The sequence below is a fragment of the Chironomus tepperi genome, unplaced genomic scaffold (assembly GCF_022539635.2).
Source record: "Chironomus tepperi strain 1889 unplaced genomic scaffold, CSIRO-AGI_Ctep_v1 contig_445, whole genome shotgun sequence".
Lineage (NCBI taxonomy): Eukaryota > Metazoa > Arthropoda > Insecta > Diptera > Chironomidae > Chironomus > Chironomus tepperi.
The window spans coordinates 5,342,691-5,364,543 of NW_027226567.1; the positions used below are offsets into that span (position 1 = coordinate 5,342,691).

Genomic DNA, 21,853 nt, shown 5'->3' on the forward strand with positions numbered 1-21,853 from the left:
ACAAAAAGATTCAAATTCGAGTGAAAAATTGTTTTAAAATAAATTATGTGATGATGATTGATTTAATTGATGATATTTTTAGACTTGTATCTGCTTTTTTTAAATTTTTATTATGCGAAACTTTTATAAACTTTAGCTCAGTCCAGAGTTGCAAAACAGGTGCTTGTGACAGGCAAAAACTGTATAAATTCTTGATAATTTGTATGGTTTTACGTAAAAAAACATGGAAATTATCAAGAATTATCCAGAAAATCAAAACCATACGAATTATTAAGAATCTGTGACTAGCAAAATCCTTACAAATTATTGATCATTTGTATAGTTTTGTAGAAAAACCGTACAAATTCTTGATAATTTGTGTGGTTTTGTAGGAAAATTATTGATAATTTATAAGGTTTTTCCTAAAAAACCATACAAATTACCAAGAATTTGTACGGTTTTTGCCTGTCACTTCCACCTGTTTTCCAACTCTGCCTCAGTCATTGTATTCCTCAACTAAATACAGAAGTGAATTTACAAACAAATCTGAAATATTTTTCAAGGTTCCTCAAAAATGTACGAGATGTATCTTAACATGAGACATAGTAAAATAAACAAATCATTTGTGACGTATGAATTTGCGTACGGAGATCTTTCAATGAAAGCATTGATAATTTATTTTGAATGTCCACGTGTCGATAAAGTAAATATTAAAATATTTTTTTGGGGGATTGATTTGCTAATGAGGAATTTTTTGAGATGGAAATATTTGGAGGTGTGTAGTGATTGAGGGTCTGTGAAAGAGGAATGAAGCATGTGATTCAGATGTATTTTGTAGAAATTTAAGTTTATTCTACTCAGAGCTGTAAGTCGACTAGGATTTTAGAGGAGCAAAGTCGCCTCGAGTCGGCTTGATTCCATATATTTAGTATTGATACACATCTACTTAATCCTTCCCTTAATAAATTAAGTTTGAAAAATAACGGTAAATTTTAATTTGAAAATTAACGGTACAATTTAGCGTTCTATTATGTAGCGAAAAATATGCAATGGCGTGGTGGTTCGAGCGTTGGACAACCGTCTCTGTTGACCCGGGTTCAATCCCAAAGTCTAGTCGAATTCGGATACTTTTTCGCTGTTTAACGAAAATTAATGATCAAAATTGACGTTGAAATTGAACTTCAATAACGGTCAGTTTGGATTTGAAAATTAATGGTAAAATTTAGTATTTTAAAAATTAACGATCAGTATTAATTTTAATACTAACAGTGGAATTTAACAGTCTATTTAAATTTGAAAGTAAATCATGAAATTAAAACCGGTAAAATTCAATTTGAAAAAATAACGATCAATTTAATTTTGAAATCCAACTCTGAATCCAAAAATAAAGCAAAATCAATTCAATGACACCTCCCGTAAATAAATCGAAAAGTAACCTTTGCAAAATTAATTCAGAATTATATTACCCTGAATGTGCCATGCAAATCTCATAAACTACAAAATTTCCGATGAAAAATTCATAAGGCCATGAGACTCTCACATACCAAAAGTGCACAACACACCGACGCCAATAAGCCATCATTAATATCAAAAACTTTATGGAATAGTTTTATTGACTTAAAATAACTTTCAATAAAACTTTCATCGACAGCACAAAGTGTCAAAATAAATCAACAATTTGCCAAATGTAAAGGCATCAGGATTATAAAATTTAATTTAAAGTCTTTCCGTTCAATTATTCATTTTGGGGGAATTGAGAATAAAAGAAGGAATTTCTTTTTTGGAATTTTTGAAAAATAAAAAAAAAAAACTTTCTCTAGCACAAGACACAAAAAGCAGCAACAGCAGTAGCATAGTAAAATAAACAAATCATTTGTGACGTATGAATTTGCGTACGGAGATCTTTCAATGAAAGCATTGATAATTTATTTTGAATGTCCACGTGTCGATAAAGTAAATATTAAAATATTTTTTTGGGGGATTGATTTGCTAATGAGGAATTTTTTGAGATGGAAATATTTGGAGGTGTGTAGTGATTGAGGGTCTGTGAAAGAGGAATGAAGCATGTGATTCAGATGTATTTTGTAGAAATTTAAGTTTATTCTACTCAGAGCTGTAAGTCGACTAGGATTTTAGAGGAGCAAAGTCGCCTCGAGTCGGCTTGATTCCATATATTTAGTATTGATACACATCTACTTAATCCTTCCCTTAATAAATTAAGTTTGAAAAATAACGGTAAATTTTAATTTGAAAATTAACGGTACAATTTAGCGTTCTATTATGTAGCGAAAAATATGCAATGGCGTGGTGGTTCGAGCGTTGGACAACCGTCTCTGTTGACCCGGGTTCAATCCCAAAGTCTAGTCGAATTCGGATACTTTTTCGCTGTTTAACGAAAATTAATGATCAAAATTGACGTTGAAATTGAACTTCAATAACGGTCAGTTTGGATTTGAAAATTAATGGTAAAATTTAGTATTTTAAAAATTAACGATCAGTATTAATTTTAATACTAACAGTGGAATTTAACAGTCTATTTAAATTTGAAAGTAAATCATGAAATTAAAACCGGTAAAATTCAATTTGAAAAAATAACGATCAATTTAATTTTGAAATCCAACTCTGAATCCAAAAATAAAGCAAAATCAATTCAATGACACCTCCCGTAAATAAATCGAAAAGTAACCTTTGCAAAATTAATTCAGAATTATATTACCCTGAATGTGCCATGCAAATCTCATAAACTACAAAATTTCCGATGAAAAATTCATAAGGCCATGAGACTCTCACATACCAAAAGTGCACAACACACCGACGCCAATAAGCCATCATTAATATCAAAAACTTTATGGAATAGTTTTATTGACTTAAAATAACTTTCAATAAAACTTTCATCGACAGCACAAAGTGTCAAAATAAATCAACAATTTGCCAAATGTAAAGGCATCAGGATTATAAAATTTAATTTAAAGTCTTTCCGTTCAATTATTCATTTTGGGGGAATTGAGAATAAAAGAAGGAATTTCTTTTTTGGAATTTTTGAAAAATAAAAAAAAAAAACTTTCTCTAGCACAAGACACAAAAAGCAGCAACAGCAGTAGCAGCAATAATTTTATCAAATGTATTTTTATATGCAGTCAGCTGAAGGAATGAAGGAGAAATGAAAAAAAAGGAGAAAATTATTTCAAACAATACCAACTATCACACCGACGCTTCATAATTGGATTAGTTCATTTAAGCTAATTGCAAAATTGGCTCATTAGTAGATAGTTTTTATTTTCAGCTCTTCTGTTGCCAAACGAACGATAACTATAAGCAATGTATATGGAATATTTTATATGTATTGAGAGCAAAATTCTTTTAGAGTGGCAGAGATGATGATGTTCATTTTTGCTCGTATTATGTTTTGTGTTTAGCTTTTGTTTCGCACTTTTTTTGGGGGTTCCAATGGATTTTTTTGGCTGGTTCGCGAGCAGATAAATAGACCTGAAACTGGTACAGTCGACCTGATCTAGTTAATAACTTCATTTGTCAATTTGCTTGAATTGCTTTGCTTATGTTGCACTATAACTTAGGTCACACACAAGTTCGAAAGGGCGTGAAGTGGACAAGGAGCAAAGATCCAAGGTGATGAAGCAACAGGGTGACAATCGAACAAACAAAAGTCAAAAGGACAATGAAACAACAGTGAAGGTGATAAAGGCTTTACTACTTGTTAGGTTCTAGAAAAGGAAATTACAACTCCGATCAACATACATCAAGTGGGACTCGAACCCACGTCCTAAGATTTCGGGTGTAATGCTCCTACCATTGAGCTACCGGAGATTGTTAGGTATTTTAGCACAAAGAACACTAAAACCTTCTTTCCCTACCCCAGAGCTTAAAGTCGACCCGAATATTGTGTGGAAAATTTGACTCAAGTCAACTCGACACCGTATAAATTTTGAATCAACTTCGACTCTGCTCTATTCAGTATTATTTACACAGCTCGTATCGTTATCAGAATCACAGATCGAAGAGTCTCGTGTCATATTAAGCCTAATACCATCCTTGAAATCCAAACAGAAGCAAATTGAACTAGATTTATCAGTAATGAACTAAACGGAAACAGACAGATCACAGCTCAAAAATTAGAATGTATGAATTATTCGCATTTAAAGTGATGTCTGTAGTTGACAGTATTATATTTGGTATTGGAAATTGACAAGCATTAGTTATCCAACTAAAGAGCCAAGTTTACTAGCTATGTATTATAGGTCATAACTGGATCACAATTTAATTACCTAGATTGAATTGCAGCATACTTAGAGGGTTAAATTTGGGTTAAATAACACTTTAAAGTCTCCATCACCAAACCAATTCGATTACCTCCTAATATTATAATCAATATTAATTCACTCATCCCTATCCAATTCCAAACAGCTAACATGGAAACAATGCACTAAAATTCCCGTGCTCATAGCAAAACCACTTTGAAAAATTTCATCGTAAAAAAATGCTCTTAATTGAGATTCATTAATGGATTATCCATTAAGCTCCAACTCAATCAAAACATTCCATGAGTGAAAAATTTTCTCTATTTCCACTTCATTTGGAACCTCCAAACTGTGCACAAAAATAAAAGCTATTGTTATGTGATGAAGGAAGGAATAAAAAAAATAACATTTCTGAGTGATAAAGGAATGCGAAATCGATATGAGAATATAGGGGAATGTAAATGAAAAATTCCAATTTTTTTTTTATAAAGCATTAGTTCCTTTTGTCTTTTATATCAGTTCTCTATTATGGATGTTAAACGCGAGAATTAGTTAATGGATCTATGAACAAAAACCAAAATGTTTTGCATCAAAAATAAATTTTATGTCCACTCAGGCATGATTAAGCCATTTGTTCCTTAAATCAATAATTTTTAGGTATTTTATACAAATGCACTGCACACATGGCAAACCATCACAATGATTTACCTGGTGCTGTATTCCATTTGTGACGACTGCTTGATGTTGCTGATTATACAATAGTTAGTATCAAAATTATGAATTTTTATTTTGGATACACACAGAAGGCATCATGAGCATGTGTGTGGTTGTCATACCCATGTGTATGGGGAAGTGAAAAATAATTTTATATACGCATCGTTATCACACGTCCCAATACAATATAATGCACCAAAATAATGTTTATTGTGTGAGCAGTACACAAATTTCACATTTTTTGTATAATTTTTTTTCGAGCAGTCCAGAAGTGAGGTTATGTATTGTGTATACAACATTTGTAGCAGTAGTTACATCGAGAGACAGAATAACACGGGAAGGATACATTGATGTTAAAATTACAACATATAAAAAAAAATAGAAAAAAAAAGAAAAAAAGAATAAATGACATTGAAAATTAAAGTAATGTTTAGTTTGCTGACTGCTGATTATTTGAATGAGAAGTGGAAAGAAGTATTTGTGGAACAAAATTGCAAATAGGAATGAAAATTTAGTTAAAGTGCTTATTTTTGGATCTTCCTTTTTTTCCCTTGTCACAAATGGTTCCGAACACCATGCTTGCCAAAGTCTTCTAATTGCGCCTCCCGCAAGCCCATACCTACGTTAGAAACGTTACGTCATAAACGAATGAGCCCCCAATTTGCTAAGGAACCCCTCAAACAAGATTTGAGCCTGCCTACATCCTAAAATTTCAAACTTTGTTACCCCCTGTCTTCAAATCCAAAAATTTACGTTTTTCCCCACGACCGCAGCCAAATAACCACAGCCTCATGACCATTGCCCCATGACCATTGCCCCATGACCATTGCCCCATGACCATTGCCCCAAGACCATTGCCCCATGACCATTGCCCCATGACCATAGCCTTATGACCATTGCCCCATGACTATTGCCCCATGACCATTGCCCCATGACTATTGCCCCATGACCATTGCTCCATGACTAGTGCCCCATGACCATTGCCCCATGACCATTGCCCCATGACCATTGCCCCATGACCATTTCCCCATGACCATTGCCCCATGACCATTGCCCCATGACCATTGCCCCATGACCATTGCCCCATGACCATTGCCCCATGACCATTGCCCCATGACCATTGCCCCATGACTATTGCCCCATGACCATTGCTCCATGACTAGTGCCCCATGACCATTGCCCCATGACCATTGCCCCATGACCATTGCCCCATGACCATTTCCCCATGACCATTGCCCCATGACCATTGCCCCATGACCATTTCCCCATGACCATTGCCCCATGACCATTGCCCCATGACCATTGCCCCATGACCATTGCCCCATGACCATTGCCCCATGACCATTGCCCCATGACCATTGCCCCATGACCATTGCCCCAAGACCATTGCCCCATGACCATTGCCCCATGACCATAGCCTTATGACCATTGCCCCATGACTATTGCCCCATGACCATTGCCCCATGACTATTGCCCCATGACCATTGCTCCATGACTAGTGCCCCATGACCATTGCCCCATGACCATTGCCCCATGACCATTGCCCCATGACCATTTCCCCATGACCATTGCCCCATGACCATTGCCCCATGACCATTGCCCCATGACCATTGCCCCATGACCATTGCCCCATGACCATTGCCCCATGACCATTGCCCCATGACCATTGCCCCATGACCATAGTCCCGTGACCATAGCCCTCATGACTGTTGCCCCATGACCATCATCAAATTTCCATTTTTTCCCTGAAAGCGGGCTTCACTTTTCTCATAACACTTAGTCACAACCCACGCTACATCAATTCCAAGAATAATCAGACACAATTATAGCCCATTCAATTGTAATTTTTATTTCATCAATTACTCCCATTATATAATTTCACTCATAATTGATTGATTTAATGGACCGATCGGATGCGCTCGCTTGATTCGCACCATTAAAGCACTAAAATGAAATTAAATATTTAAACTAATAGAATATTAACGAAGAAACAATCATCCCCATTGCTGTATTGTGAGTCTTTTGGGACGCATAATAATAGGAAGAACGTGATGGGGCAGTTAATCTGTGCGTACGGTAATCTTTTTATTGATCACTTGGGAGATATTTAGTTTTTTTTGAATTGTTTTTCTTAAGGTATGGAAATTGTGAAATCGAGCTAGTTCAGTGATGGGCAAACTATGTGTCGCGGAACTCGAGTCAATAGAGGAAATTTCGGAAATATCATGAATCGTATGAGGGTCACGGTCGAAGCATATCACCAAGGTGAGCCACGAAAAATAAAAGGTTGTTCAAAATTGCACTAGTTGATGGTATTTTAGATCAGTTCCGTTACTTCGATCACCACGTGTTGATTAGGCGGCCTTATTATAAACTAGGATTTGGAAAAGTCGAATGCGCAATGTTGCGCGTCTTGTTGCGCATAGTTGCGCACCCCAGAAAAATATTAATTTGAAGGTCTGTACATTACTGCGATTGCCTGCATATTTGTTATTCTAATCACTATCATAAGCCCCCCTTTAAAGACCATAGTTAACTATCAACCCTTTACTCTAACCTCTAAAATCGAAAAATAAAGTCACCACAAGAATAACCATTCCTATTTTTTGTCCTCACACACCTCATATAAAAATTACACGACAAATAATTTCAATGAGGGTGAAGACAAAAATAAGAAGCAAACCAAAAAAGCACGTAAATAAATTCCCATTTGCAATTTATCACAATTTGCCTGAGATTTCCATTCTCATTTTCTTCTCCTTAGTATTATATATTTTTTGTTCCATTTCTTCCATTATTTTTTTTTGCTACTCTCAGCAAACTTAAACAAAATGAAAAACTGCAGTGAGTTACTTATAGATGTACATATAAAACTAAATATAGTATGTATACGTATATAAATCTAACAATAAAAATAGTAAAGATATATAAATGGATATATACTTTTAGGTAAAAAAGGAAGGAGACAAAAAAAATAACAGAAAAACCCCATTACCTCATAGCGTCCATGAGAGATGACGGAAATTCGTTGTTGTGTTATCGTAACATGTTTGATGTGTGTAAAATGTTCGGTGCCCGTTTCTTGAATGCCAGCCAAAAGCATAAATGAATCGCCGTCGAGTGAGAAAACGGGATGAGGTAAAATGTCGAGCCATTCGTCTTCTGGCGCTCGCTCAGAATGTGTCTAGTTTTGAGTGAAATGAAATGAAAAAGGAATAGAATGAAAAACTTTTTCTTTTATATTAAGCCATGACTCTCCCACATGACTCATGACGTGAACTATGTGGAGAGCATATCCAAAAAAAAAAAAAAAATGAGAGAGATTACATACCTCCACACATGTCCAATTAGGTGAAAAGCATGTAGAAACGACACTGTAATTTTGCGGTCTGGACATCCACACAATTGATGCCGATTGCACTATTGCTGGTGTTGTGATGAAGTTCGCAGAAACTAGGTAACTTTCCCTGTGAAAAGGTAATTAAAAATTAAATGAGTTTCAACTTATCATTGTCGTGGGTAAATGTTTAGATAGGAAATTTGATGCAAGGGGTGGATACTTGATATGTGAAGAGACTGCATGAATGGTGCCCCGAATGGTCCAACGCGTAAAATGTGGCTTGGGAAGTTGTCGACGTGTCGTGACCAGACTTGACATTAGGAGCGTATCTAGGAGCGAAGAGGGCAGATTTGTGGGCCCCACTGATGCTATTTATTCCAAAACCCCCCAAATGATGAGGGGTTCCCTCTGAATACGCCCCTGTGATCTAGTCATGTCAAAAGCACTCGACTCAGACCCCGGATAACACAATAGGCAATTTCACTCATTGCACTATATTCTCAATTATATAACCCATAACTTCCCATCCCTTGCATCAAAAAAACCGCACACAAATTCATCGTCATTGTTGTAACTAAATTGCACATAACAGCAGCACTAGAAAGAGAGCACTAGTACGACGACGAGTAAATGAAGTCATTTATAACACTTTTTTTCCATCAACATATCTCTCTCAATTTTGCCATCTCGTTATATCCATGTGCTTCTCATGTCTCTATTTATAGTTGAACAAATACATAGCATAAAGTCATAAAACTTACTGTCCTTCGAACGATGCTGGCTGCTTAATCTCATACTTTTGTACATCTGTGAAATTGGTTAAGTCCAGAAGCCATAGCGTAACCTCTGGATTTAAAGTGCCAGGTGTTGGATAACGAATACTTTGTGAATCAGGAAATGAGCCCTTACTCGTTAGACCGCCTGTAAAATATTGTTATGTGATTTCCTTGTGATATGAAATATTGACATTGTGAGGTTTTTCTTAATGGCTACGAACTGACTGACTTTATTAATTTTTTTTTTTTTGCTACTCTCTCGTGTGACTTGTGAGAGAGAGACTGTACTTCATGCTACATTGTATATTTTTTCATCATTGTTGCTTCTGTAATCATGAGGACTGTACGTGGGTGTCAAAAAATTGTTCATTCAGTCGGAAGACTTTAATTGAGCTTATGGTACGGCAATATCAAATGACTGTGACAGCCATGACTCCAGAAAAGTGTCAATCTTATCAAAAAATGCGCCATAAAACCTCACAAGTCATAAATCATTGAAAAAATTGCTTGTTATCTTACCGGCTTGTAGAACAAGTTTATTTGATGAGAACCATGGATAAACCATTTGACCAACGTTTGTATCATTAAATGAAGCATATAGAAGAAATAAACCATCATTTGAGCTCCATATCGCTTTTTGTGATTTTAGCACTTCCTCTGTGTTATGGACGATGAACAACAAAAAAAGAAAGGAAATAAATAAAATTATTATAGTATTTTTTTAATGACATAATAAATGAATTTATAGTTAAAATGGTCCATTGAGTATACCTTGATATAACCAATCGGTGACTCCATTATAAATGATTCCCGGCACACCGGTACTCGTTAAACGTATATCTTCTTCATCTGCTGGTGATTGTCTTATATAAATGTCATTTTCGTGTATTAAAACTAATGTCGTTGTATTTCCAAGAAATTCTGCATGCTGCATTCGCATGCGTTGAGTCTTTGGCGAATCTTTCAGGCGGACAGGCATATGATGACTATATAATCATAAAATGGAAATGAAATGGAGTGGAAAATTTATAATTGTGAATTTATTTGTTTCAATAACTATAAATATTTCAGTGATTCATTTTTATGCAACTAGCTTTAGGGTATGAAGAATGATGGGGATTGTGGGTTGAGAATTTTAGCTCAGCTTCGGCTTTAGTTCAGCTTCGGAATTAGTTCAGTTTCGACTTTAGCTCAGCTTCGACTTTAGCTCAGCTTTGGCTTTAGCTCAGCTTCGACTTTAGCTCAGCTTAAGCTTTAACTCAGGTTTAACTTTAGCTCAGCTTCGACTTTTGCTCAGCTTCTACTTTAGCTCAGCTTCGATTTTTGTTCAGCTTCGACTTTAACTCAGCTTCGACTTTAGCTCAGGTTCAACTTTAGCTTAGCTTCGGCTTTAGCTCAGTTTTGGCTTTAGCTCAGCTTCGGTTTTAGCTCAGCTTCGGCTTTAGCTCAGCTTTGACTTTAGCTCAGCTTCGGCTTTAGCTCAAGCTTCGGCTTTAGCTCAAGCTTCGGCTTTAGCTCGACTTCGACTTTAGCTCAGCTTCGACTTTAGCTCAGCTTCGACTTTTGTTCAGTTTCGACTTTTGTTCAGCTTCGACTTTAGCTCAGCTTTAACTTTTGCTTAGCTTCGACTTTAGCTCAGCTTCGACTTTAGCTCAGCTTCGACTTTAGCTCAGCTTGTGCTTTAGCGTAGCTTCGGCTTGAGCTCAACTTCGACTTTCGCTCAGCTTCGACTTTAGCTCAGCTTCAACTTAAGCTCAGCTTTGACTTTAGCTCAGCTTCAACTTCAGCTCAACTTCCGTTTTAGCTTAGTTTCGACTTTAGTTCACATTCTGCATTTGCTCAATTTCACAATTCTCTGTGTACCAAACCAATAAATAATCATAACCTATAAAATGACCATACCAAAATACCCTCAAATAAATCCAACAAAATTAAATCGAATCATAAATTTCCATTTTTAAAATTTCCCAGCCATTGCATAATACCTCAAAAATCAATTAGAATGAGGAACATAAAGCACAGTACAATACAATATAAATCGATTATTCAGTCGGTAATAATACAATTTTCAAGAACAAGGAGCAATGCCGAAAAAAAGGAAAGCAAATTTCAAAAGAGTGATAAATTTCATTTCGGCTTTTCTTCCTTCTTTTTCAGCTCTAGTACAGCCATTCTTTATGCAAACAAAAGCACTTGCTTCTTCATGCTGATTATTCAACGAGAGAGCAGTAAGGGCGGCTTTTGAAAAATTCGAGATGAAACGAACTGTAAGAAAATAAAATCTGATTTATTCATGACCGTACAGCATTCATACGCTAATTTTGATTCTAATATTTTCTGAGCATCATTGTGATGCTATTATTAGCATCCTTAAGTGATATTATGGCTTTATCAATAACAATTTATTAAATTAGCTTGGACATTAGCTCGAGAATCTCGCATAAAAATTGACCATAAATTCATTAATATCCAACGATCATTTGTAAATTTGAATTTTGTAAATTATGACAGTTACAAATGAATAGCAAATGAATTTTGCATATCACAAAAAATTAGGTCTGCAATTTGTAATACAATGCTGAGTGGCATTATGATATGAAAATATCGCCCAGTCATTGACATAAAATGGGATAAGCATAAATATGTATGCTGAGGAAGCATATCTTTTTTGTTGGCTTGGCTCCAGCGATACACACAGCAACAAAAAAATAATAAAATAACTCAAACTTCTCATTTTTCTTTCCCTTTTTTTTTTGTTTTCTCTTTCTGTGTGATGATAATAATTGCTTACAAAATACATCATAATCAATTTTTCGAGAGTCTACAAACTGCCGTTGTACCGTCTACTGTGTAAAAATAGTTTTTTTGATGATTAGATAACATTTTAGGTTGTTTACGTCATTTTGGATGGAAAAATATTAGTTTTTTTGTAGCCATTTTTAGAAATTCTAAGAAGCTTATGAATGAGTCACTGGATTGAAAGAAATTTGAGGAAGTATCCCAAAAGGGAATTGAAATTATTTGAATGAACAATAGTTTATTTATAAAAATAGATTTATAGAAATAGTTGTTTAGTGGTCATTCAATAGAACTTTTCAATTTTCATAATGATCAATAGGATTATAGGGCATCGACACAGTAGGAATCATTCAAGGATTCAAGGATTTCCTCAGATTTTCAAGAGTTTTATTGGTTTTTTAAACAGAAAATTCACAGAATTTGATTCAATGTCTAGTTGATGACTAGTTCTAACGGTATCTTGTCCACTTCTGTAGATGCTTTCCTGTAAGTTTTTCGCTGTCTAAAAGTCGAATTTATTCCCTCGTTTTGATTTCCTATAGGATTTGCTTTAGACTTTTCGAATTCAATTCATCTAAAATTGCCCAAATAATACGATATTTGCCACTACAATCCTGTTGAGGAGATAAACCGCCAAAACTTATTTACAAATAATCATTATCAAAGAAATTCATAACGAATTTAACTATAAATAATGTTTATTGTTTGAAATTAGAATACAGACTAAAGTATTTATGTTTATGAAGGGCTCAACAACTTTAAAAGGGGAAAATCAACTAATTGTAGTTGCGAATATAATTTGAATATTAAATGACAGTTGACATAATGTCAACATTTCCAAGCAGAGCTCAAAGTAGACTATATTTTTATGTAGAATAGACTTCGAGCTTTAATTCCAACTTTATTACTAAAATTACTGTCAACGAATCCCAGCCTTTTGGGTTAAAAATAGAAAATCCCTTTCAATGCGCCTCCTGATGCAGCTATAAAAGCCTAACACAACCAATTTTCTCAATAATATGAAGAAGCATCAGAAAAGATTTCCAAAAGACACATTTTATCTATTTTGTTTCTTTTATATTTCTTTATATTTCTGTCGAGATAAGCAGTTTGTCGACTATTTATCTCCACATAGCCACCATTTCTTGTCCTTCCGTTTTCGTTTTTTCTTTTCTTTAAATTTATGTTCATTGAATCTGATGCTGAATGTTTGAATGAATGGAAGAAGAAAAGTGCTTCTTTACTAGTAATGATCAAGAGCTACCAGCATCAATATTTTTTTGATAAATTTTTATGGCAACTGCCAGCAGTTGATTTCGCATAAATAAAGGCCAAAATGAAGGAAATTTTTCTGAAGTGTCATGCGAAAAAAAAAACTTTATTTGGTTTTGAAGAAAATTTTTCTGTTTTTTCCGGAGGGGTTGGAACTAAAAACTTGTCGAAAATATTTTACTTCCGATTTATGTAACTGTGACTTCCTTTAAAATAGCTAACAAAACATCAATCAATCTTGTTTCTTTATATAACACAAGAAACAGCAATCAAAATGCAATTGCAACAAACAAATCATCGGAGTGACGGAAAAAGTTTTGCTTTTGAAGGGGTTAGATTGAATGTTACGTAACTTAACATAGTAAATGATCACAATCTCAGAACAAACACAGTAATCTCGAGTGAAACAGGAGTTTTCATCCCGGTAATCACATGGTGATCCTAGGATGACTTGAATCTGGTCATCTAGGCCGGAACCATACCGAGCTGTGGCTGCACTTTTGACCATTTGTACGCCATAGATAGTCGATTGTTATAATTTTGACAAGTTCTTCAAAATGCCAAGTTCCACAAAACCAGGATGGATTTCGGTTTAATCCGAGTTCTAATATTTGTAAGCCATTTGAATCACGCTCATATTGACTATATGCTTAGGCTTAAACTGACCTATAGATGCCCCATGACATGCTTAACTCATGTAAAACCATTCCTGGTACACTTAAACCGTTGATTACTATTAACCGGTTTATTTAAAGCGGAATAATTCACTAACTGCAACCACACAGTTTGTGTAGCTGTAATGTCCTAGGTGCTTTGTAGTATTAAGCACAAAACCCCTTTCCAGTACCTAACATCCAAACGATCCCCCCCTTTCAAAAAAATCTCAAAAAAGATTCTACCTTCGATAAAAGTACCAAAAGAGCTAAAAATCATGGAAAACGAGCCCCTTAAGGGCCACACAAAGAAAAATAATGAAAGGAAAGCAGCTTTCGATCGATTTTCATCGCGCATACGTTTATTGTTTATGACTCGAAAATTTCTCTCTCACTCTTTCCTTTTTATTTTTGTGCTTGCAACAGCAAAATAAAAGCAAAGAGAAAAAAAAAAGTTTTTCTTCCACTTGAAAAGCATCAATTTGGAAAAAAGGAACGAGAAGATACATAAAAAATATACTTTATTTGAAAATGATATGAAAAATTTTTTTCTTAACTTTACTTTGTCGATTGTGGGGTGAATTAAGTTATGTTATTGGTTGTTATTGGGTTTTTCTTTTGGTATGTATGGACCAGATGACTATGTGAATATGAGGATATAAATTTAAAATATGAGGACTGTTTGGGGTTATTTAGATTAATTTGATAAGGATGACAATTTTAGGTTTTGGAGCAACATGAATGAGCACTTTGACCGTTTGAGGAAGAATCAGGGGGAAGATTACTTGGCGTGAAAATTATACGCCATTTCCCGCCAGCAGTGTGAAATTTCACGCCGATGGCGTGAAATGGCGTGAAATGGCGTGAATTGGCGTGAAATGGCGTGAAATTTCACGACACAGTTTATTCTGGAAATGATTTTGACCTTACTGGATCTTGTTATTTGATCGGAAAAGTAACTTTCACCTTACTGGATCTTGATTTTGCTTCGTGGAAGTGACTTTAACCTTACTGGATCTTGATTTTAGTTCGTGGAAGTGACTTTAACCTTACTGGATCTTGATTTTGCTTCGTGGAAGTGACTTTAACCTTACTGGATCTTGATTTTAGTTCGTGGATGTGACTTTTACCTTACTGGATCTTGATTTTAGTTCGTGGAAGTGACTTTAACCTTACTGGATCTTGATTTTAGTTCGTGGATGTGACTTTTACCTTACTGGATCTTGATTTTAGTTCGTATAAGTGACTAAAAACAAGATCCAGTAAGTCCAAAGTCATTTATACAAACAAAAACCGAGATCCAGTAAGATCAAAGTCACTTCCACGAACTAAAATCAAGATCCTGTAAGGTCAAAATCACTTTTACGAACTAAAAACAAGATCCAGTGCGGTCAAAGACACTTTGCCAACATTAAAGCAAGATCCAGAAAGATTCAAGTCATTTCCAAGGAACTATCATAAAAAATAACAAAATCGTTGGGAAAAAAAGTTAAAAATATGCTTTAATCACTAAAGTATGCAAATATTTAGCCGCCGACATTAGTGACTTGGGTCACTGACCCCTGAGAAAACCGAATTTCAGATCGGTTCTCTATCTTAGGGTGAAAATCAACTTAAAAACCAATTTAAAGATAAAAAACCATTGGAAAAGTCGATTTTAAAAATAAAAAAAATTGGTGTGAAATTTCACGACGCTGGCGTGAAATGGCGTGAAAGTGGCGTGAAACGGCGTGAAATGTCGTGAAATTTCACGCCACGGATGTGAAATTTTTGGCGTATACGTTTCACGCCAAGTAATCTTCCCCCTGGGAAGAATACATTCCTCATGTTTGGATATTAGGTAATATATTGTCGAATTCCTTGAACAGAATAGAAACATGCTCATGGGTGTGCATACAAACTTGAACATGTTCAATTATACTGATTATTGCCTGTTAGGGTATATAATTGGGAGAAGTTATCGAAAGATTGAGCTGTCTACAGACGTCCTTTAAACGCGGCAATGGGCCCCGTGCGCCCCAGCCATGGAAGTAAGTAAGTAAGGGTGCCTAATACCTAAAATTAAATACCCACAATTTGTTTAAAATATCGAGATTACCGATTTGTTTCTAAGTCTATATCATCTGGTATGAGGCATATTATCCAAAAATAAGCATCAGTTGCGCTGTGGCTAGAGTGTCGTCTAGCAGTCAAAAACGGCTCGAGTTCAATTCTCAGGAAAAGTCAAATTAGATTTAGGATGCTTTTTCTCTGTTCAAGCCATGTAACAACTCAGTTTGTGTGATTCGCAATAATTAAATTAAAGCTAGGAATATTGGATTGATTCGGCCTTGGGCTATGCAATTGTGTAGAATTTATATTTCATCCGTCTTCAAAAGACAGTAAGAGCAACCCGAGTCCTTGTTTCAAATGCTTGAATATAACTTAAACAATCCAGTTTAGTTCACCAAATGTAGGTTCATCGTGATACCTAATCAGGCATGTTAGCTGTAGACGTCCTTAGCTATAGAAGTCATTAGTTGTTGGCGTTCTTAGCTGTAGACGTTCCAGATGACGACTCCTCTATGGGAGACCTAGGATCAGAATCTGTATGGTGCATAGTTAAGTAAGTAAGTATGGAAGACGTCCGTATCTTTGGTCTACAAACTATAATGTCTTACTAAACCCTATCCAGACGCTTATTTTTTATCTTAGCATCTCAAAAAGTGCGCCTCAACCCCATCACCCTAACATACTTCATCCTACCATTTTTTCCTTCACAACTTTATCATTTGTTGGCATGACTAAAATACTTTTAAAGATAATAAAAAGAGAATTTCATCGATACCAATTGAGTAAGAAGTAGAAGTTGATTGGTGTGCAGGAAATTTGTTCTTATGCATTGCATCTGAATGAGCATGGATATAATAAAAAACATTAATTAAAGCCAAAATTAAAAAAAATATTTTTTTTCTTCCTCAAGTTCCTGCTTCGTTTAGCACATTCAATGCATTCATACAATAATTTATATTTTATCATGTATTGGCATTATTGCATATAAAATAAAATGTGGATGAGCAACAGCAAGTAGGTATGAAGAGTGAGAAAAATGGGGTGTGGTGGATAGATAACTGTTTTCAATTTCAGTATTTCATGTTGCTGACTTGCAAGCTGCCTCAACTGGCTAAATGCACCAAATGTGTTCAACAACAAATTTTTGCGATCGCTCCATTGACTATCGATTTCGAGATATGAGGATGAGCATCGAACGAGCACACAGCAACAACAACAAAAAAAAAGTTCCAAAATTGAGAATTTTCACGAAAAAAATGATTTTGAATGGAGTGGCTGTACACTGATGGTACAAAATTTACTCGTTTGGTGTTGTGCTGCATACTGGTTGTTTTTTTTGGATTAATATTGTATTCATGTGGAAAGGATTGTGAAAACAGATATGATTGTAATGACTTTCTGAGCATGTTTTTGTGTTTTAGTGGAACAATTTTAAAGCTGTTGACAATTTTATGTCGCGATGTATGACATATTTTTTTAGTGGAGATTAATCGAATTGTGAAAAAAAAATGTTGTGTCCATGTGCGAGGTGTGATGCAGTTTTTTAGTGGGGTTTTATGATTTAGTGCTGAATATGGCGTAATTTAGCTGTTCAGGGCGACAAAAAGCTTCGCGTGGTAGCCATTAGGAAGTCGTTAACTCAGAGTTAAAGTAGATTTTGTACGATTTTTAATGGCATTTTTAACTTATTTTGTGTTTTTCGGATACAATTTCAAATATAAAAAGTTAAGCGTTATTTAAGCTTCACCCAATTCACACTATTTGTTGTAAATGTGCAAAAAAAGACAAAAATTGAGCTTTTTGACAAAAACTTAGCTTTTGAAAAAAATTCTAAGCTTTTTGATAAATTTGTGAGCTTTTTGACGAAATTGTGAGCTTTTTGACGAACTTGTGAGCTTTTTGACAACATTGTGAGCTTTAAAATGAAATTGAGTATTTTGACTTTAACAAATTTAAACATTTTGAACAAGTTGTAAGCTTTTTGACTAAATTACTAACTTTTTGATAATTTTGTGTTCTTTTTTTTTAAGACTTTTAAACTATGAGATTATTGATTAAATCTTTCTTTCTTCTTAGCTGTCTGACAAAATTGTCTTTTTAGTTTTTGTAGTTTTTTGGCAGAATGTGAGCTTTTTGTTAAAAGTTGAACATTTTGACAAAATGTGAGCTTTTTGACCAAATGTAAGCTTTTTGACCAAATGTAAGCTTTTTGGCAAAATATGTGCTTTTTGACAAAATGTTGGCTTTTTGACAAAATGTGAGCTTTTTATTGTAAGATTAGTTTTGTGGTAAAGTAAACTTTTGAAAAAATAAGCTTTTTATGAGTCTAATAATTTTGAGCTTTTTAATTTATTCAGAACTTTTTTCCTCAAAAATTTTTCATATTGCGCTTTCACAAAAATGAATTATTTCCATAAATATGTTTCCCGAGTGTCTTTTTCAACAGCACAGCACAGAGATAAATGGTTAGAGATAATAAACTAAAGTGCATCTCATCCGAGATTATTAAGCCATTAAAAAAATAAAATTTCGTTATTATTTGATAATATCCATAATGAAAAAAGACATTGTTCCACTTTATAAAAGAATCACTGAGCTATTTAATAGCGCAATTTTCGCATTAGGGAAATTAATTTAAATTGAATTTAAAAGAAGGCACAAAACTTACTCATTTGTTACATCGTAGACGGTAAATAACGCTGTATAAGAGTTCTTATAGATCTGAAAATAGACACAAAAAAAAATTGTTAAATAAATTAATGAATCCTTTACAAAACAATTATGTCAATTAATGCAGTCGCATACAATTTATTAAGATCCATCCCGCCCACATCAACCCCAAACCGCAACATAAATAATACCAACAACAAAATAATAAGGAAGATAGAAAGTGACAACATGCAAAACTTTCCTCCTCACAGAACTACTTTCCCTTTTTCATCACAGCTTTCACTTCTGTTTGCCTTCCTTTATATTTTTTTTTTTTTGTTCATTCAATTTATTTCAATTCATTTCACCCACCGACAATCATTTAATGACATTTTAATTGGCCTGTTTATTCACAGAACATGCTCATCATTTTGTCAACTCGGTTATACTGTATATTATGTATGTGCTGCCTCCCTTTTTTGTGTGGATGTGTGTATAATGAATGAACCCGACAATATTTTCATCTCTTCATTTCATTTGTTGTTGCTAGTTGAACAGCAACAACAACAACAACAACAAAAAAAAGTGAGAAATAGAAGAACTGAATGAAACATGGTCCATCAATTATGTCAGGAGGTTTATCAAATTTGTTCAATCACAACATTGAATAATATTTCATTTCGTTTCATTTCACTTCCTTTTTGAGGGCTTCTTTTTTGATTTGTTTCTTTCATTTGCTGATGATGAAGCTCTTTTTAGCGCATTTTTGAAACTTGTTTTCAAAAAGGTAGCTTAATAATGCACTTTGTTCGTTCGTTCGGCTGTTCGTGCGGCTGTTCGGTCGGCTGGAACGCGAGATCTCGAAAACTAGACATCGTAGAGAGCTCCGGTTTGTTTTAATAGCTTCGTTCTATCAAGTTATTGGGTTATCGGTCATTAAGAAGTTTCAAATCAACGCATAAATACTATAATTAACAGTTTTTCATTTTCAAATACAACAACAACAAAAACAACAACACGTTTTTTCATTGTTTTACAGTGTTTTTCAATGTTTGTCGATGTTTTTACAGTGTTTACTGAACAATGTTTGAATTTTTTTTGACCGTTATGAGATTTGAATTATAAAAATCCGTTAAATGATGAAGTTCTTAAATTTGTGGAAGTTTTATATGGATCTTGTTTTTAAGATCTGAAAGTAACTTGGATCTTACTGGATCTTGGTTTTTAGGTCTAGAAGTGACCTGGATCTTACTGGATCTTGGTTTTTAGACCTGGAAGTGACCTGGATCTTACTGGATCTTGTGTTTTAGGTCTGGAAGTGACTTTCTAATCAATTACTGATCGCTGGGACAAAAATGCGCTTAAGTCCCTCGATCAATAACACGAGGACTTTTGTAATTTTTTTTGTGAAGCAGGGGTTGGCGAGGAATAATTTTTTTAAGGTGGAATGTTGGTTGTCTGTCGGATTGGGATTTTAGAAGAACTTTAACTCTGTTTGTAATTATGCTGTAAAATGGCATCAGTAGCTTAAATAGTAGAGCGTTGGCCTTGCGTACCAAAGGTTCTGGGTTCAATCCTAGGTCATGTCTAATTTTCGAAGTTCCATTTTCCATTTCAACATTCTAGTTTCGAAGCTCAGTTCGTGTGATGAATGCTGTTGATTTTGAGGTCCTTGGTTTGTTGGCTAACAATTAAAGTTATATAATGCTCCATATTCCGATTTTCAACCGTTCACTTATGCGAGACTTACTTACTTACTGGAACCATGCTCCGATGTGGAGCCTAGTTTTCTACAAAAAGCCTTCCATCTGACTCTGTTGCTGGCCTTATCACAAAGTTTGTACAAATTTTCCGTCTTTGCATCTAACTGACAAGCGAGACTTATTTTCACGACACTTATTCGACTTCAATTGATATTTTGAGATAGGTTCGGAGTCAGTCAAAATGGGCTGTTCATGTCAATAAAAGAGCAATTGATGACTCAATATTTAAAGTGACAACTGGTGACTTTCTGGATGGAAAGAGATCAGGTAAATCAGAAGATCGAGGTAGACCAAAGAGCTCATGAGATCACTGTGTGAGCAACGATGCAAAAGTGCTGACAATTAGAATAGAAGTTTTTTAAAGACATATCCAATTTCCGATGAACTCTAAATGAGGCAATGGACCCTCGTGTGTCTTCGACAAATATGAAAGTAAGTAAGGTTCGAATCCTATTGATATTAAAGCACCAATTCATAATTTCTATCGACTTTAAGCAGCTTGATCACATATGCATTGCTCCTTTATCTGCCCTACACTCCAGAAATCGATTCAAAATGCATCCTTGCATCTCACAACACCATTCTTTCAACATAGCTTCCACTAACTTTCCAATCCATCCGTTCCAATAAAAATTATTCATAGACCAACTTTCTAAATGCATCCATTTTCCCTAACAATCAATCTGAAAAGTAATAAACCAGCATATTCCCACATTCAACATTATTGCAACTCAAAAGGCAAGTCTCTCTGTAATCACCAAAATGCTCATCCATGCATCAAAAGCCATAAAAGGAGAAATGAAAATCCAATTTTCAAGTAGAAATTATCCACTTGTAAAGGAAGTGCATAAAAAACATTCCAAATCAATGAATTTATCCATAAGAATATTAGTCAAAATGCTTCATGTTATCAATCTCCTTGAAAATCTGCTTTTCATCCATCCCGTGCGCACATACCATCATCATCATCATCGATAATTACAGTTCCTTTACACTTTGAATGTTGATCACCATCAGATGAATTGATTAATGAAAATTCCACCAACAGTGATTTTTCTCTTTCACTTCTTCTTATTCCTTTATTTCCTATTCAATTACTACAATTTTACCTCTGAGCTTCTTTTCTCTTTTTACTGGCAGATTTTGAATTGGTGCTTTGTGATGTCAATATTTAGTGTGAATAAGAACAAATCTAGACATTGAGATTAAAGGTCTTTGTGGGAGACAGAGGCGCATTTGTGGGATTGGCCCGTGCGTTTTATGGCTGGAATCTATAGCAGTGGTAAGTATCCTGCAAGGAGGTTTTCAAGGGGGTGGGGCTTGAGGATCAAAACGCTTCTGAATTTATATTTCGGAAGTACGCTGTGATGTATGCCACAAAAATGTCATGAAATTGGTCATGAGGGATGGTCATGGGGTTGTGGTCATGGGGTGGTGGTCATGGGGTGGTGATCATGGAATGGTGGTCATGGAGTGGTGGTCATGGGGTGGTGGTCATGGAGTGTTGGTCATGGGGGGTGGTCATGGGGGGTGGTTATGAGGTGGTGGTCAAGGGTTGATGGTCATGGGGTGGTGGTAGTCAAGGGGTGGTTGTCATGGG

General features: G+C 35.0%; 1 protein-coding gene across 7 annotated transcripts in view; it reads right to left on the minus strand.

The window, feature by feature from the left end:
* Positions 1 to 21,853, minus strand: part of LOC139098344 (inactive dipeptidyl peptidase 10) — a 122,101-nt gene that overhangs the window by 32,013 nt on the left and 68,235 nt on the right. For 6 of the 7 annotated variants that reach the window (XM_070650507.1, XM_070650506.1, XM_070650512.1 and 3 more), the window contains exons 7-13: positions 18,510 to 18,562; positions 9,837 to 10,051; positions 9,585 to 9,722; positions 9,051 to 9,210; positions 8,281 to 8,416; positions 7,945 to 8,133; positions 4,944 to 4,982 (exon numbers count right to left, since the gene is read on the minus strand). In XM_070650507.1, coding sequence (XP_070506608.1) covers positions 4,944 to 4,982; positions 7,945 to 8,133; positions 8,281 to 8,416; positions 9,051 to 9,210; positions 9,585 to 9,722; positions 9,837 to 10,051; positions 18,510 to 18,562 — 930 coding nt within the window. The remainder of the gene's footprint in view (positions 1 to 4,943; positions 4,983 to 7,944; positions 8,134 to 8,280; positions 8,417 to 9,050; positions 9,211 to 9,584; positions 9,723 to 9,836; positions 10,052 to 18,509; positions 18,563 to 21,853) is intronic. The other variant, XM_070650511.1, reaches the window with a different exon arrangement.